This window comes from Rhea americana, unplaced genomic scaffold (genome assembly GCF_003343005.1).
Source record: "Rhea americana isolate MKP2758 unplaced genomic scaffold, rheAme1 scaffold_130, whole genome shotgun sequence".
Classification (NCBI taxonomy): domain Eukaryota; kingdom Metazoa; phylum Chordata; class Aves; order Rheiformes; family Rheidae; genus Rhea; species Rhea americana.
The window spans coordinates 1,855,242-1,869,631 of record NW_028185373.1 but is presented as its reverse complement, the minus strand read 5'-3'; the positions used below and the strand labels follow the sequence as shown (position 1 = coordinate 1,869,631).

Below are 14,390 nucleotides of genomic sequence, written 5' to 3'. Positions count from 1 at the left end.
ATTATTTCTTTTTTTCCTCAGGACACCTATTTAATTTCAAACCGTTCTTCCCCACGAGCAGGCTGTTTGGCCATTGTAACAATGTGTAATTGCACACAGGCCATCAGCTAACTGCGTGGAGGTGACGCGGGGATCGTGCCCACCTCGGGAGCACGCACCCTAGCAGAGGCCGTCCTAGCGCTCCGAAACGGTGCTGGTCCTCGTTCGCATCTGCCAACAGCGCACGCAATTGCAGGGAAAGCTGCAGGAGGACATTTCCCCTCTGCCTTCCTCTGTTTCGTGSAGAGAAAGTTGGCTCATGGTGGCACGGTGTTTGTATGCCAGAGAAGCGGGAAGGATTTCAGAGCTGTTGCAGTGAAGTGCACAGCGAGTTGGCATGCACGAGCCACTCGTCACTGCCTGTGTGTGCGTGATCTTCTAGTTATGTGCTGCTCTCTCTCTCTTTTTTTTTCCCTTGATTTCACTGCCATTGACTTCCCAAAGGCTTCGGATTAATCTGGTACAAACTGAAAATAATCCTACGCGAAGTAGCAAACATTAAATTTGCTGCAAGAGGTGCTGCTGCTGTAGGAACTGCTGCATATACTACACCTCATTTTAGGGCAATTTCCTTCTCATGCAGGACACCTTAAAGGCACTACACCATAAACCACACTATGTGCCTTCGTTTAGGCATCTGAATCCTACCCACTGAGCTGACATCCAGTTTGGAAAATTGCTGAGCGTGCAGTGGGGGAAGTATCAYAAATGTTTGCTCTGCTCTTTTTCTTCCTTRGACAYAAGTTTATGGGTACTGCTTGAGGCRGGATGCTGCAAGGGGCTGTGCAGGAGGCTCGATGCATACCCTAGCTACCGTCCCCTGCAGTCAATCATTCCCGAGCAATCCTTTCTGGAAAATAGCTGTATTTTGGGATCATTGTGACTCTGACTTTGGGAGGAGGGGGAGTAGCACCGTTATGCCTGAGGTGCAAAAAATGGGGGATTACGGGCACTTTTCTGTTCTCAAATCTCCTTGGCAGTATAGTAGAAAACATGACTTTGTATATCAAAAGATAGTACGGATAAAAGTCCAGTGATGTTTTTGCAGCAAGGTCCCAAGGATTAAAGGCAATCAGCCAACGTGTTCCCAAAGGCAGTTCATCTCATACTAATTGAAGACTTGCACTTCAAAYGTTTTGCTCAGAACCACTGGCTGTCCCTGCGGTGGGCGAGAACCAAGCGCAAGCGGCCTACTACCAAGTTGCTGAATGTGCTTTTTCAATTTGCCTCTTTTCAGATGAATTTCAGYCTAAGGTGGCTGTTGTTCCAGCTGGTTTATGCTTAGGGTCAGGTGGGAAGTACTTAATTAGTTAAAATTATCCCCTGTCTCATTATCATCCCTCCTCCTCCTATTAAGCTGATTGGAAACAAAGACTCAGAAAGAGAAAGCAAACTAGTTAWTGCAATATTGCTGTATTCCCAGACCTACATAATGCACAAATAATTCCACGGTTACTAGGCAGTCAGCGTGGCTTTTCTCACCACTTTGTTATTCTGCCACAAGAAATGATTCTTTACGACAGCTAATTACTTCTTTACATTAATGAAAAGGAAGCATCGTCTAGACTAATGGAGAAAAATAAACAGCCTTCTTTCTGCAAGCAGGTTGCCAGCATCACAGGCTCGTTRCACAACCTTGAGCATACTGCTCCACCTGCCTTCACTTGCCAGCCTTCAAATGGGAACAATTTACCCAGGGTCTGGGGTTGCTCTAGAATTTCACCCCTGCAAAATGCGCCTCAAACTCACGCCCAAGTATGACCCAGAGGTGCCATATGTTACTAAGAGACTTTGGCTGAAAGAAAAAGAGATACAGAGGAAGTAATTTTTCAAAAACTTTCTTTCCCCTCCTACTACCCAAAATAATGCAAAGCCACAATAAGTGTCCAAAATTCTGGATTGGATTCACTCAGCAGCACTGGTGCACTTGGTCCTCAGTCAATGTGCAGGACAGCTCTAGTAACTRCAGGGACTGAAAAAAAATAAGGCTACTGTTTCAGCAAAACCACTTCAGCRATTGTTAAGAATAAAATTAAAGGGAACAGAAAACAGGTTGCAAGYTTAAGACACTGAGAGTGGGAACATGAGCCCTGGGGAGAGGCAGCACTATTTGCTGTCTCCATGATTATCTGGCCACATTTAAAACAACAGCACACAGGCAACAGGGTCACATCCTCGACATTTTATTTGCAGAGATAATAGCCTCAGAAGCACAGTATTTCCTGTGTTGTTCTGAAACCAGGGCAAGCAAAGCAGAGAAGACAACCCTTAATGGTAAGTGATGCGTGTGCTCACTAAAGATCGAGTGGCTGCTGCTGCTGCTCTTCCACTGCAGGCAGGACCAAGGAGCTGTGTAGGACTCCTCTGGCAGCACTGAAAATAAAAGTTTTTTTCCCACCTTCCTAACTTCTTGCACGTTTTAGGGATGATCTGCCAGGGATCTGTGCACCTCACCAAACTGCCTCTATGTGAGTAGTATTAGCTTGTCCTGACAAAAGCTGGTGGGCCACCACAGTGCTGGAGGTCAGTCTCCCCTGTGGGGCAGCTCAGCCCTGGCTGCAGCAGCTACGGTGGGCAGCTACCTCCTGCCCACAGCACCTCCTCACCCTTGGACTAAGTGTCACGATCCCATAAGGACTGGGTTCAGCCAAATAGGATTCGACTGAAGAGTTCTCCCAGAATTATACCTACGGACCATTATACCTAACTGGAAATTGCTTCTTCCCCTGCCTCCCAATATGCACTTACATCTCTTCTGACCAGTTTTGGGAAGGAAACAGAGGCATAACTGGCTAATAGGTGTCGTACAGAAAATGGCAGCGCTGCCTTCTGCCAAACTTGAGCTGAGCGCTACCCAAATCAAGTCTGGACAGCTCAGACCTCGCTGTAGGACCTACATAAGCTACAGAGACCAGCAGGTGAGAATACAGGAATCACTYGGTAGCATTAGACTTTCCACCTGTTTAAGGCTTGATATACGATAAACTCATTGCATACTATCATGACTTGCATCAAAAAAAAATCATCCTATTGCATTAGAACCAGCTCTTATGTAATCTGAAAACTGAAGTCAGCTGCTGGAAATATTATTGTAGCTAGTAAGAACTAAATTCTGGAAGAGACAAGTAAGTATCTGAAGAAAACAGCTGGGGCATTTAAAGCAAGGAATTTGAAGGAATTTGTACTTGTTCTGATTTGTCCTCCGTTGTACTTGAAGAAACAAGCATTAGCATGTTTTGCACTCCTCTTCCGTTAGAAGTTGATGCAGTTTCCGGGACTTGGGGGAGAAGGGCTGCTTAATAACAGTTAGCTAATCAGAGAAAAGGGGAGAAAAAAAAATCAGAGATTTCCTTTGGTTTCTCACTAAAGGAAGGCAATTTTGCAGCGGCCTTTCACGCTGTGGCAAATGGAAGCTCACCCTGCTAAAAAGTGGAGCCAACTGCTTTGCTGAAAGCTGTGATAGGGGATATCCATGCAAGATGCAGAGCACCTACTGCTAAGGGAGCAAGCAGGAGCATTGAAAAGACTCGTAGGCTACGAGAGCAGGGAAAGCGATCCCACAGCTCCATCTATTTGCTTCCTGCTTGCCTCAACTGAGAAGAGCAGCTGTACTCGTAGCACACACGTAACACGTGCCACCATTTTTATTTTTCCCAGTATTTTTATTTCTGACAGGCATTTACAACGTTCCATTCATAGAACTAAAAACATAAAAATAGACCTTCTTTCAGCTTATAAAAGAAATATATAAGAACCTTTGACATAGACATGTCATGACATTATGTACAAGAACAGTGGTACCTTTCAAGTACCAGCCTTCCAGTATTTCAGAACAGACTGTAATCCACGGGGTACAGCATAGGACAGCTAAAACCTCTGCTTTTCTAACACACTGGGACACAACCGACTGGTAGATGATATAAAACAATGATGTGATAATACAAAGGGTATAGAAACCTTTCTAAAGCTTTTAGGAAAAAATGAAATCAGAAGATAGCAAAAAGTTAATACAGAAAGCTTTAATAAGATCAAGTATAGTGCACCAGAAACCAGGAGGGGAGGGCAAGGCGGGGGGGAAATGCTAGCTGGGACACAAAGACAGTGATGGATTTTTTTTGTTTTTTAGGGAATAATTTTTGTTATGTTTTAAAATATAGTCAGAGCGGATTTTATAAAATATAATCCTAAAGCTATTATAAAAATTTCAGGTTTTCAAAGTACCTACTAATGTGTCAAACATCAATAGATACMAAAAAAAAGAAAATTTTCATATAATCCTCCTTTTTTCCATAGGTGAAACTGAAATGGGAAAGCTATATAAATCTTTAAGAAAAAAAAAAGTGCTATTTTGTGTTTTGTAAGTGGAAATCTACTTAAAAACCACAATATTTTAGTCACATTTTACCCTGTTTTTGATGCTTAAATAAACAATTTAAAATGTTAAAGAGGTTTGCTCGTTTAGAACTTGCTCGTATTCTACTGCAGTGGAAAAGCTTTTATAAAGGAATTAAAATACACTGGTTTCATCCACAGTAGGGAAGTGGATGAGGTCAGTTTTTTGGCCATGAATTCCCTGTCCCCAAGCCCAAACTCTGCCAGAGCGAGTGCCAAACCAACCCGTGATGTTGCTACACTAGCTCCAGTGAGGTTACACCACGGATCAGCTTAGTCCACTACAATTCAGTCACGTTATTTTATTTTTTATTTTTGTTTTTATTACCTAACTAAACTCCAGTCTCAAACATATAGAATAATCCTTTTCCTGAAGAAAGTTATACTAAATAAGAGTTTCCAGTTCATATTTTAATATAAAACCACCATTCCTAACCCTCTGCAAAAAGCTAGCCTCATATCCTAGACCTGGAGCTAAGCTAACACTGTAAAATTCTTATCCCTTTGTGCCCCTGCATCTCAGGCAAAATACAAAAAAATATTTCTTCAAGTGTTAAATTTGGATCTCTTTTAAGAGAGTTTGGCATCTTTATAATATTATGTAAAACTAGAGCTTCCAACATCGACATTAAGTTAGACCAGCCACAGACCAAGAGGACTTAACACAACATAAATCCCAAACCTTTCCTCACACATTCCTAAAATACATATATATTCTCTTACATTTAAAGAGGGAAAAGTAATAAGAATACTGCGACTGTACAGGTTAAAAAGGCAGTTTCCTCATTAGGGAGATGGGCCTATGACTGACGTTTCACGGCTGTAAAACTCTTGTTCTTTGTGCTATAGCGTAAGCCAGTTTGCTGCACGTAGGCAAGACATCCACAGTAATCTGTTTTCCAGTGATGATTTTCTCCCCCTATTTAAATTTCAGCCCCTGATTGTTTTAGAATAAATAAAATTGTGTAAAAGCCCTTGGTAACATAAGACAGGACCTTAAGCCTATTCCGGGTCAGATTTTGAGCGTTTCTGCTTTTACAGGTACCTAAAAGCGTGGCCGCATGGCTTCTGGACCGATTCAGCTGCCGAAAGGGTGTGTGCAAGTGTGCAACCTACGGGGCCCGGCTCCGCGCTGCGCCCGGGGAGGGACGGGGGGCAGGACAGGGCGCCCTCCACGTCAGCAGGGCAACGGGGCAGCCCTAGAGCTCCGTGTTCAGCTTCCTGCCAGGCACGAAGTCTTCGCGCCGCACCCAGATGACCTCCTCGCCGTGGCCCTCCGCGTCGCCGTTGATGCCGGACAAGGCCGCCTGCTTCTTCAGCTGGGTCATCCTGGAAGCATGCGCGTCCATCGCCGCGCGCGACCCGTCCTCCCGGCACGGCTKGCTGCCGGCGATGGTGGCAGCCTCCAGCCGCTCCTGAAGGTCTCGGTCGGCCACGGCGCCTTTCATCGCCTCGCAGTACTCATCGTCATCGCTGAGGATGTCCGTCTCTTTGATGTCCTCCTGCTCCTCATACTGAGCAAGGTCAAACTGTTCCTCCACCCAGCGGTCAGTGTCCCCACCGTGCGTGGGCTGCTGGGGCTCTTTTTCAGGGCTGCTTGTGAAGACGGCGTCTGAGTCAATGGTAAACCTGTTTCGGGCCAGCCGCCGCCTCCTCCTCCCAAGAGACTTGCTTGGGGCTGACACTGCGCACACACAAAGATAAAACCCCAGAGGCTTTTTACACAAGGTACAACTCTCTTTAAAAAAAAAAGTTAATCTTCCAAGCGCCCTTTACGTAACATCGCTAGGCACAAAACGGGCAGACTCCTACGAACGACCTAGTCACTCAGCATCCTCCCTACAGGCAAGACACGCTTCGCTCGGCTCCTCGGCACAGCGCTCGCTCCAGCTGTAAAAGGTGTTTCTGCTACTCAGATCCACGGTTGGGATAACGGGCCACAATTACTGTTCCTCCTAAGCGGTAGGCAGCCAGCCAGCCAGCAGTGCATCTGTTCAGCTCGGCTTCTCACAGGCAGCGCCCTGCTGTCAGTACACAGCGAAACCCAGCCAGCCTTACACCTCCACGCGGCAAACTGCTTTGTGCCACTAAGAGCAGCGCTGCGCGTTTCCGAGTAGTTAGCCTGGCACTGAACATGCTGGACTTGTCACATTATTTCACAGGGAAGCGAGTTCCCCATCCAGGCTGTGCTATTCCCTGCCCCGCTCCCTCCCTACTAGAAAGCAAAAAAACCCCCGAAGAACAGAAAAGCTTTCAGAAGTTCCTTACTCAGCATCAGCTGGTCTACTAGCTTTTGCAACTGGCCCAATTAGCAAATTCACATCTTCCATGTTGAAACATCTTCATAAGAAGCTTGAGAGACAAAGCAGGGGATGAATCCTGCAGCTGAAGGACCTGCAGGCGTTCCGGTGCTTTACGTGCACACACACGTAGCTCCATCGTAAGCAGGTGAACTCCAAGGTTACAGTTTGTCCCCCTCCACTAAACAGCACTTTAGAACTTTAAGTATGTATTTATTAAACTCTAGCAGCTTGGGGGTTACATTTTAACATCCCTGAGCTTCAAAGCATGCATTAAGCACAACAGCTCAGCAGTTGCAAGTTTTAACTATACTGAGAGGTCTGGTCTCTAAGAGGAGATTTTAATCCCAGCAGATTTCATCATGTAAATGCATTGATGAGCCAAACTAAAACAAGATTTGGCATCTACAGCAGATAAGCCCCGTAGGTTGATTGAAGCACTGTGGTAAAAACAGTTGCTTTTTGGCCTTCCTTTGAATCTTCATGCTTTTGACTTTAAGTCTCTCTGAGGCAGATGGCTAGCATCACTTCAAGTGAGAGGCCATGCTGTGAACGTTATTGGTCTGGCCTGCCCATTACAGAAGAGGAACAGAAAGCCTGGTTCTCTACATTGCTGGATCTAACAAGCAGAAAAAAAAAGAAAAAAAAAGAAAAACAAACAAAAAAGCACAAAACAAGAAAATCCCCACAAAAACAAGAAAACAGACCAGAACAAAACATGCAGAAACATGCAGCAGTGCTGTGTACTTTTCAGTTGGAAGCAAGTGTTTCTTCCCTCCATCATCTAGTGTTCTGAAAATGAAAACCTGCTTTTCCCTGGGATTTTCTCATTGCTTTGCCTGAAGTCAACTGAAAAGGAAAATCCACGGTTTAGGACAGACCATTGCAAAAAATTAAAAAAAAAAAAAAAAAAAAAAAAAAAGTGCATGCCTCTCAGATGTGAGAAGTAGAAGCATGTGCCCTTTAGCAATAGGGCTGAAAAGGCCAAAATGGATGACATACAAAGCTGTCACTTCAAACCAAACCGGTCATTTGGAGGAGCTGATTTTTCATGTGCATTTTAGTTTAAAAAGTGCTATWGTTAGCTCAGAAATTCTGTACATGTTTTTTGTTTATGAAATATGTAGCGGGCTTCTGCTTTGTCCAGCTGAAACCTTTTTCCAGATTAAAGTGCACAGCCAATCAGTACTGACAGGAATCCMACTTGTTCCTTCCACGCCAGAAAGACTACTCTGAAGCTGAGCCTTGAGTGCAAAGCAAGGTAAATTTAAGTGGCAATTTAAGGCTCTCAAGGAGGTGAAGCATGGAAAAAAACAGCAGCTTTTGCATATACAGGAGAGAATGCTTATCCTAATGTACAAGTAATACACACCACCACATGTCCTATAATGGTGCTGGGGTTACTGGGATCTTGAAAGTCTGTAGCCCTACAGTACCTGCCCTGTTCATGGCTGGCCTTGCACCTTTTAGAGCACACAATCTTTTTCCACCAAAAGGAACATATTGCTGGGATGAGGGTAAACTTTCGGTTTTAAGAAGCTGCCTTCTGTGTTTATCCCGCAGAATCGAGTGCACAGCCTTCAGAAAGTCCTTTCTGTGTTCTGGAGAACTGAAAAATGGGGAAGAATACATGAGGCAGTTATCTCTTGGGAACGGCTACAAGCTTGCTGCAAATCAGATAATTAATGACCAGTACTGTAATTTAAGACAGTTTCAACCAATTGGCATGCTCATTCTGCAGATAAGATGCAATTTAATATAGTATTTTCAAAGCAAAGCTGAATCTATAGTCACTGCAATGAACATTCAAGGAAACGGATACATTATTCGTTAAAAGAACATTTAGCCATTTACCTTTCTTGAGGCTTCCTTTTCCTCCAATAGCAACCATATGCTTAAGCTTGTCAGATAAATGTCAAGCTAACCTATGGTGGCTAATTAAATCTCAGAACTCCTGTAATCTCTATTGCCTAGTAGTGGGAACTGGCTTTCCATCAGCTCTGATGGACTCTGGTGAACTTGTGCACCAAGTTCTGACCTGAGGCCTAGAACAAATTAGGGTGACCACGACCACTGCTGTAACAAAAAATGACCAGGGTTTTCTTTTTAAGATAAAAGGCAGTGACCTAAGAACAGGGTTTGGAACTTTCCAGCATGAAAGGCACTGGCTAAATAAGACACATGAGTACAAAACCTTGCATAAAGATCCACTGCTGGAGTTTAATTAGGTGTAAATTTGTAAAAGGAAAATTGCAATAAGGATATTCTTGCAAAGGTGCACAGCTGACCAAATATATGCCTTTATTTTAATGCATTTTATGAAACCCTTCCTGCCAGCTTTAGGGTTTTAACACCTTCTCCCCACTTTCCCTGCCAGCTGTTCCCAAATTGCCCTAGAGGAAAGGAACAGGCAAGCTAGGATCCAGAGACGCAGCAGCCATGGAAAAAAATGAAAATGCACTTACCTACAGCAGAGGTGAAATGTTCTTTCTGGTCTGCCTTCGGACTCAGATTTAACATGGACAATCTCACATACAGAATTGGTCTCTGCATCTAAAGTGAAAAAGTAAGTAGCACTTCATAAAATATGTTCTCATATTTTATCTCACTTTAAATAGTTCATTCCGTAATCATGAAAAAAAGTCTTAAGGCAGTCTGGGACTGTTGTCCTACACTGTAGACAGATCCTACACTGTAAACAACAACATTATCTCCTGGCTGAAAGTGGGTAAATGTTTAGGAACTCCTAAACTGCCCAAAACTTAATAGTACTCACTCAATCCTAAAGAAAAGAGGGAAACCACAGCTCTTCAGGCATTCTGTATTCTCACATTACATTCTTTCGATTTTCACTTATGCATTAGAAAGACTTTTTTAAACTTCAAGATTTTTAATATAATAAGCTTCACACGGAACCATCAAGTGCACGAACRAAAATTCACTAGCTCTGTGGTCTCACAGCTGCAAAACTTCCTTCTAGTCCCCAGAAGAGGAACAGAGAGAACCAGTCAGTGATGACTTTGACCTGTTTTTCCAGAATCCTGACCTCAGAAAAGTACTGACAAGCTAGAAATACACAGCTGAAGCTTCTACCCCTTCATTAYTCTCCTGTGTTATTATGGATGTTGATGTTGTGGATTCTTTTCCTTGCATATGCATACACTTAAGACAAACATCAGTCAGTGAATGCACTGAAACCAGAAGTTATAAAAGCTTTGCCAAGTTCATGCAGCTGGAACATTACCTGCACTTGCCAATGCTCGAACCTGCAATGCTTCTAAAGGTATCATGTGACGAAAACGGAACGGATCCCACTCTTCATAAATTGAAGCCCTATGCGATCCTCCCTGGGTGAATTTCAAAATATTGTCARGAAACAAGATACCTCAGGAATTCAGACATAAGAATCCCCTCTGCTCTGCACTGAGAACGTCCACTCAGGGAGTTGTTCCAAAATTCCTTCCCACACTAAAACATCTTGGCAAGCAGTGTCACCGAAGGGCACCTCTAGGAAGGTCTTGTTAAATTCTAGAGAAAAGCTGTCACGAGACCAATCTACTCTTATCAATGCTTTCAAAAATCATTTAAAACTAACGTTGCATTCTCTTCTATAAATTTATATATACTCATGAACCTGCATTCATTTTGCTTTAGTCACTCTAAAGTTATTTTGTGACCAGTTCATGTTAGAAAACAACCACAAAAGCATTTCAAATCACATGCTTTTTTGGTTTATGCCACCTGTAGGAAGTAAAAGGGCTTTTACAACATTAAACACTGTGTTGCCCACTGTACCATTGTAGTGAATGATTGTGCATGTGTTCCGTGTCAGTTTAGCTTTTTAATCACAGATTCCAGGAGGATCCACTGATACACAGTGCAGGCACACCTGAAATATTTAGCCAAGAGCAGCCAACACTTGCTCAGTGACATGCTAAACATACAGAAATCAACGGTCAGAACTGAAGAGCGGCATTGTGTTTCATTAACAAATTTGATAGATGTCAGCTCTCATATTAGATTTACACACATGGATCAAAGAGCCAAACACAAAAGACCTGTTCAAGGTGGTATCTTGTTTCATGGAAGTCCACTCCACAGCACGGAATGGATTTGGTAGACAACATGAATTGCCTAGCAGAGTGCAGAGGATAAACTAAAAGAATGCTTGGACTGTCCCAAGGCTGAGTAGTAGGCTGTTCAGTATCACTCAATCTTTGTTTGTGTGACAGAGCATAAGGATCATCTACAGAAGCACACACACAGTAATGCCATAGCTTTATGGGAAACAAATCTTTATCTCAGAACTATACAAACATTGCTACAGAAACGGTAAATGCAACTTACAAGTTTCTTCTTCTGTTTGGAACCATCCTTGTATACAAGGACCACAGCGGTTTTGAACACTAGAGAAAAGTCAAAAACAAAAGCCACACAGTCAGTAAGTTTGAAAGCAAGTCTCCTATACACCCAAGCGTGTAGGCCATTCAGCTCCTGAGAAATTAGACCTGTCCTCTTACATACTCTCCCCATCCCAAAACTCAACCTCAACAGCTTTCAGCAGGAAACCTCAACAGGAACAAGTTGAACCTTCAGTGTTTAAGTTACCRGTTCTCTGAACGGCTCTTCAAACAGCAATAGTTCTATCTAAAAATAAAGAAAAAAATCTCTAACTCTCCCCCTCACTATATCCACCTCAGATGTATGAGCAGCACCCAAGTACCTGCAGCCGGTCATCAGATGACATTGCATTTAGACAGAATTTGAACCACATGTAAGTGGCACAGTGGTCTGTACCAGACTAAAAAGCAAACAACACTGGCAGAGGTGTCATTTGATTCCTTTCTTACCATATAAAATCCACATGAAGTTGGAATTTGGCTTTTCAAACTCCAATYCTCATTTCTTTTTTCTTCAGGCCTCAAAGGCACCCTTTGTTATAGGATTGCTTAGACAGTTAATTTTGGACATTTTATGAAAGTAATTTAAAGCTTTTTGGAATAATTAGAAGTTGCTGCATATTCCTAGCAGCTTTTATAAGGTCGTTCAGCTTCAAGGCATGATCAGGAGCTTTACCAACTACATTAAAGCAGTCAGTTTTTATATACCAAGAGCAAAGCTGGAAAATTCTTAATTTATAAGCTATTTAGTGTAACACTAAAATAAAATCAAAGTAACTGGCTTCCTAACCATTATAGCTTTCTGGAAACAGCACAGCAAAAGCCTGGTTGTGCATAGGCAAGTTTAAAAAACAAATTAAGAAAACCTGGCACACTCCAGATAATTTGACTTAATTCRTAAAGTACACAATTTAGCGAATATAAGTCATTAAGGGCCTTCCCAAGGGATTACACTTTCATGCAGTGGGAAGACCCTAAAATCTATGCCAATAGCAGTTTCAACTTCTAGTTTGTCCACTGAAGCTAGACTACTCAGAAGGAGAGAGACCACTCCAAAACAATGTGCTTTGGATACCTATTGTACAATTATTATACAATTAGATATACAATTGTATATCTAAACCTTGTTTAAGAGCTCTTAAACAAGGTTTAGATATACAATTCTTTTCTGGAAAAAGGGACAGAGAGAAATGACAAGGCTCTTCATGCCCCAGCTCCATCCAACAGCATGCAAAACAGAGTTATTTGGAACAAAACAGTCTACTGCAATGTATCTTTCCAGAGACAAATATCTTTCTATATAGCTCTCAATATATAGCCTTGGATATGTGTTTAAGCAAGTCTTGCCCTACTATAGCAGTCATCTCCAAATTTTTCACCAAACCTAAATCAACACAGGCAGAATTTGACCACTACTGCAAAGAGACAAACACTGTTTAAGTTCCAGCCAACATGCAGAAGGCAATGCTCAACTTCTTTCAATAGATACCTGCTAAGGCATAGTCTATACTTATTCAAATATCTAAAATTAAAAAAAAAAAAATCACTAAGATACAAACCAAATGCTGCTAGCTCAGGTTCCTTCTTCCATTTCCCCAATGAAGCAGGAGGATTAAGCCATAYCACAGTATTATGCAAGAGCAAGTCCCCCATAGAAAGGTCTGCCACCTGTGGATCACAAAGGCATGCAGAGATACAGTGTCAGTTTAACAGAGAGAAACAAACAGCCCCGCATCACACAAACTTTTGGAATGACATATTTAGTCAGATGACTGCAAGTGTGCAAAGAGACTATAGCAGACTGCTACATGCAAACAGCATGTAAATCCTTGTTTGGTGGGCATAAATTAGGGCAAGTCAAGCTTAGTGTCTGGCTCTCATGATTCTGTAGGAAGCCAAGACTTGCCAAAAACACCTGATGCTTTCCTTGGTGTTTTTGTTCCTTTGTCTATCTTTCCACCTACCAGTTCCTTGCTATTTTGTTTGACCACTTAAAGCTTCCCCCCACAATCACACCCATTCAGTTTGGGTAACATTCAGAGAGAGCACTTGGGGAAGGGGTCAGAGCATGGCCTCTCCATAGGGGCCATGGCTCTTGATTCTGTCCAAAGGCTCGTCATGTCCACATTGCTGGACATGGACTAAGAAAGGCAATCGTGTCAACTGTTGGGAGATGCATACCAATGATCACTGCAGCAACCAGATCTTTTACTTTAACCTCTGGTCTCCTAAGGTGACAAAGCAAGGGCTATCCGCAGTCTGGGTGACATTTTACACTATTCTTCCACCCTCCACTCGGTGAAATCTGACATTTGCTGAAGGACAGCACAGATAGCACAACTTGAGTTCTCCCCAATAAACACAAGAGCAACACTAAGGAATGCGTTTACTGCATCTACTCCCAAATTAACACCAAACAACAACTGCTCTCCAAACAGAAGTCCTGATACACTCTCTCCACCCCACTTGCCAACACCAACCCTGGTATCTGACATCTACCCACTACATGCTTCTCCCTGCTGGAATTATCTAACTCTCACATCCAAAGCTTCTCTGACTCCACACAACCCAGATCACCTTTGTCTTGTATTTGCCCAACACCTCTTATGTTTGATATTTATCCTGGTTGCTGGCAAAACTTCACTATCATCTCTTCACATGGTCATGTCTCTTTCCAGTGTTCACCCATGTCATTGCTCTCATCAGTCCTTCAGCACTCTGCTTCAGTGTGTTTCCASCTCTTCCTCATTGTCCCCTTTCAACCCATCACTCTCCCTCACTAATGGACTCACAGCCCAATGTTTCATCAGTAAATGGTGAGTCCAGTCCTSAGCTCAAACCTTTAAGACCCCTTCCACAGGTGCCTGAAATGATCACCCAAGACTGAGCCACGCTCAAACTTCACGAGTTTCAGTATGTGCTATRTAGGAGCTAGGCCAAAGCCCAGGTCTCTCATACATCAAGCCAACTAATACACTTTCCAAAATGGTAATGGCAGCTTCTCACACCCTGGATCTCACATTGTGATCTATTTAAAGTGATTAGAGAACTAAGTACAGACTTGCTTCAGCATGCCAGTCTGCTCAGGCTGGTGGGGCAAGATTATTTATGTGGAAACAGTAGAGCTGACACATGGACATCAAAAAAGCTGGCTGGGATTTTGACTCAAGCACGACATTGAAGGTGAATTAACTTACTGCTTTTATAACTTGGTTCCACTCACTGAACTGTAGTTGGAAAAGCAGTTTTTGGATTGAAC

At 42.9% G+C, this 14,390-nt stretch overlaps 1 protein-coding gene across 11 annotated transcripts in view; it reads right to left on the bottom strand.

Annotated features, from left to right (window-relative positions):
- Positions 1-3,680: 3,680 nt before the first annotated feature.
- TIAM1 (TIAM Rac1 associated GEF 1) overlaps positions 3,681-14,390 on the bottom strand; it is a 199,509-nt gene continuing 188,799 nt past the window's right edge. For all 11 annotated transcript variants that reach the window (XM_085297797.1, XM_085297805.1, XM_085297804.1 and 8 more), the window contains 6 exons: positions 12,691-12,799; positions 11,079-11,137; positions 9,976-10,078; positions 9,197-9,284; positions 8,168-8,340; positions 3,681-6,115 (listed from right to left, as the gene is read on the bottom strand). In XM_085297797.1, the coding sequence (XP_085153923.1) occupies positions 5,631-6,115; positions 8,168-8,340; positions 9,197-9,284; positions 9,976-10,078; positions 11,079-11,137; positions 12,691-12,799 (1,017 nt within the window). In that variant the 3' untranslated portion in view covers positions 3,681-5,630. The remainder of the gene's footprint in view (positions 6,116-8,167; positions 8,341-9,196; positions 9,285-9,975; positions 10,079-11,078; positions 11,138-12,690; positions 12,800-14,390) is intronic.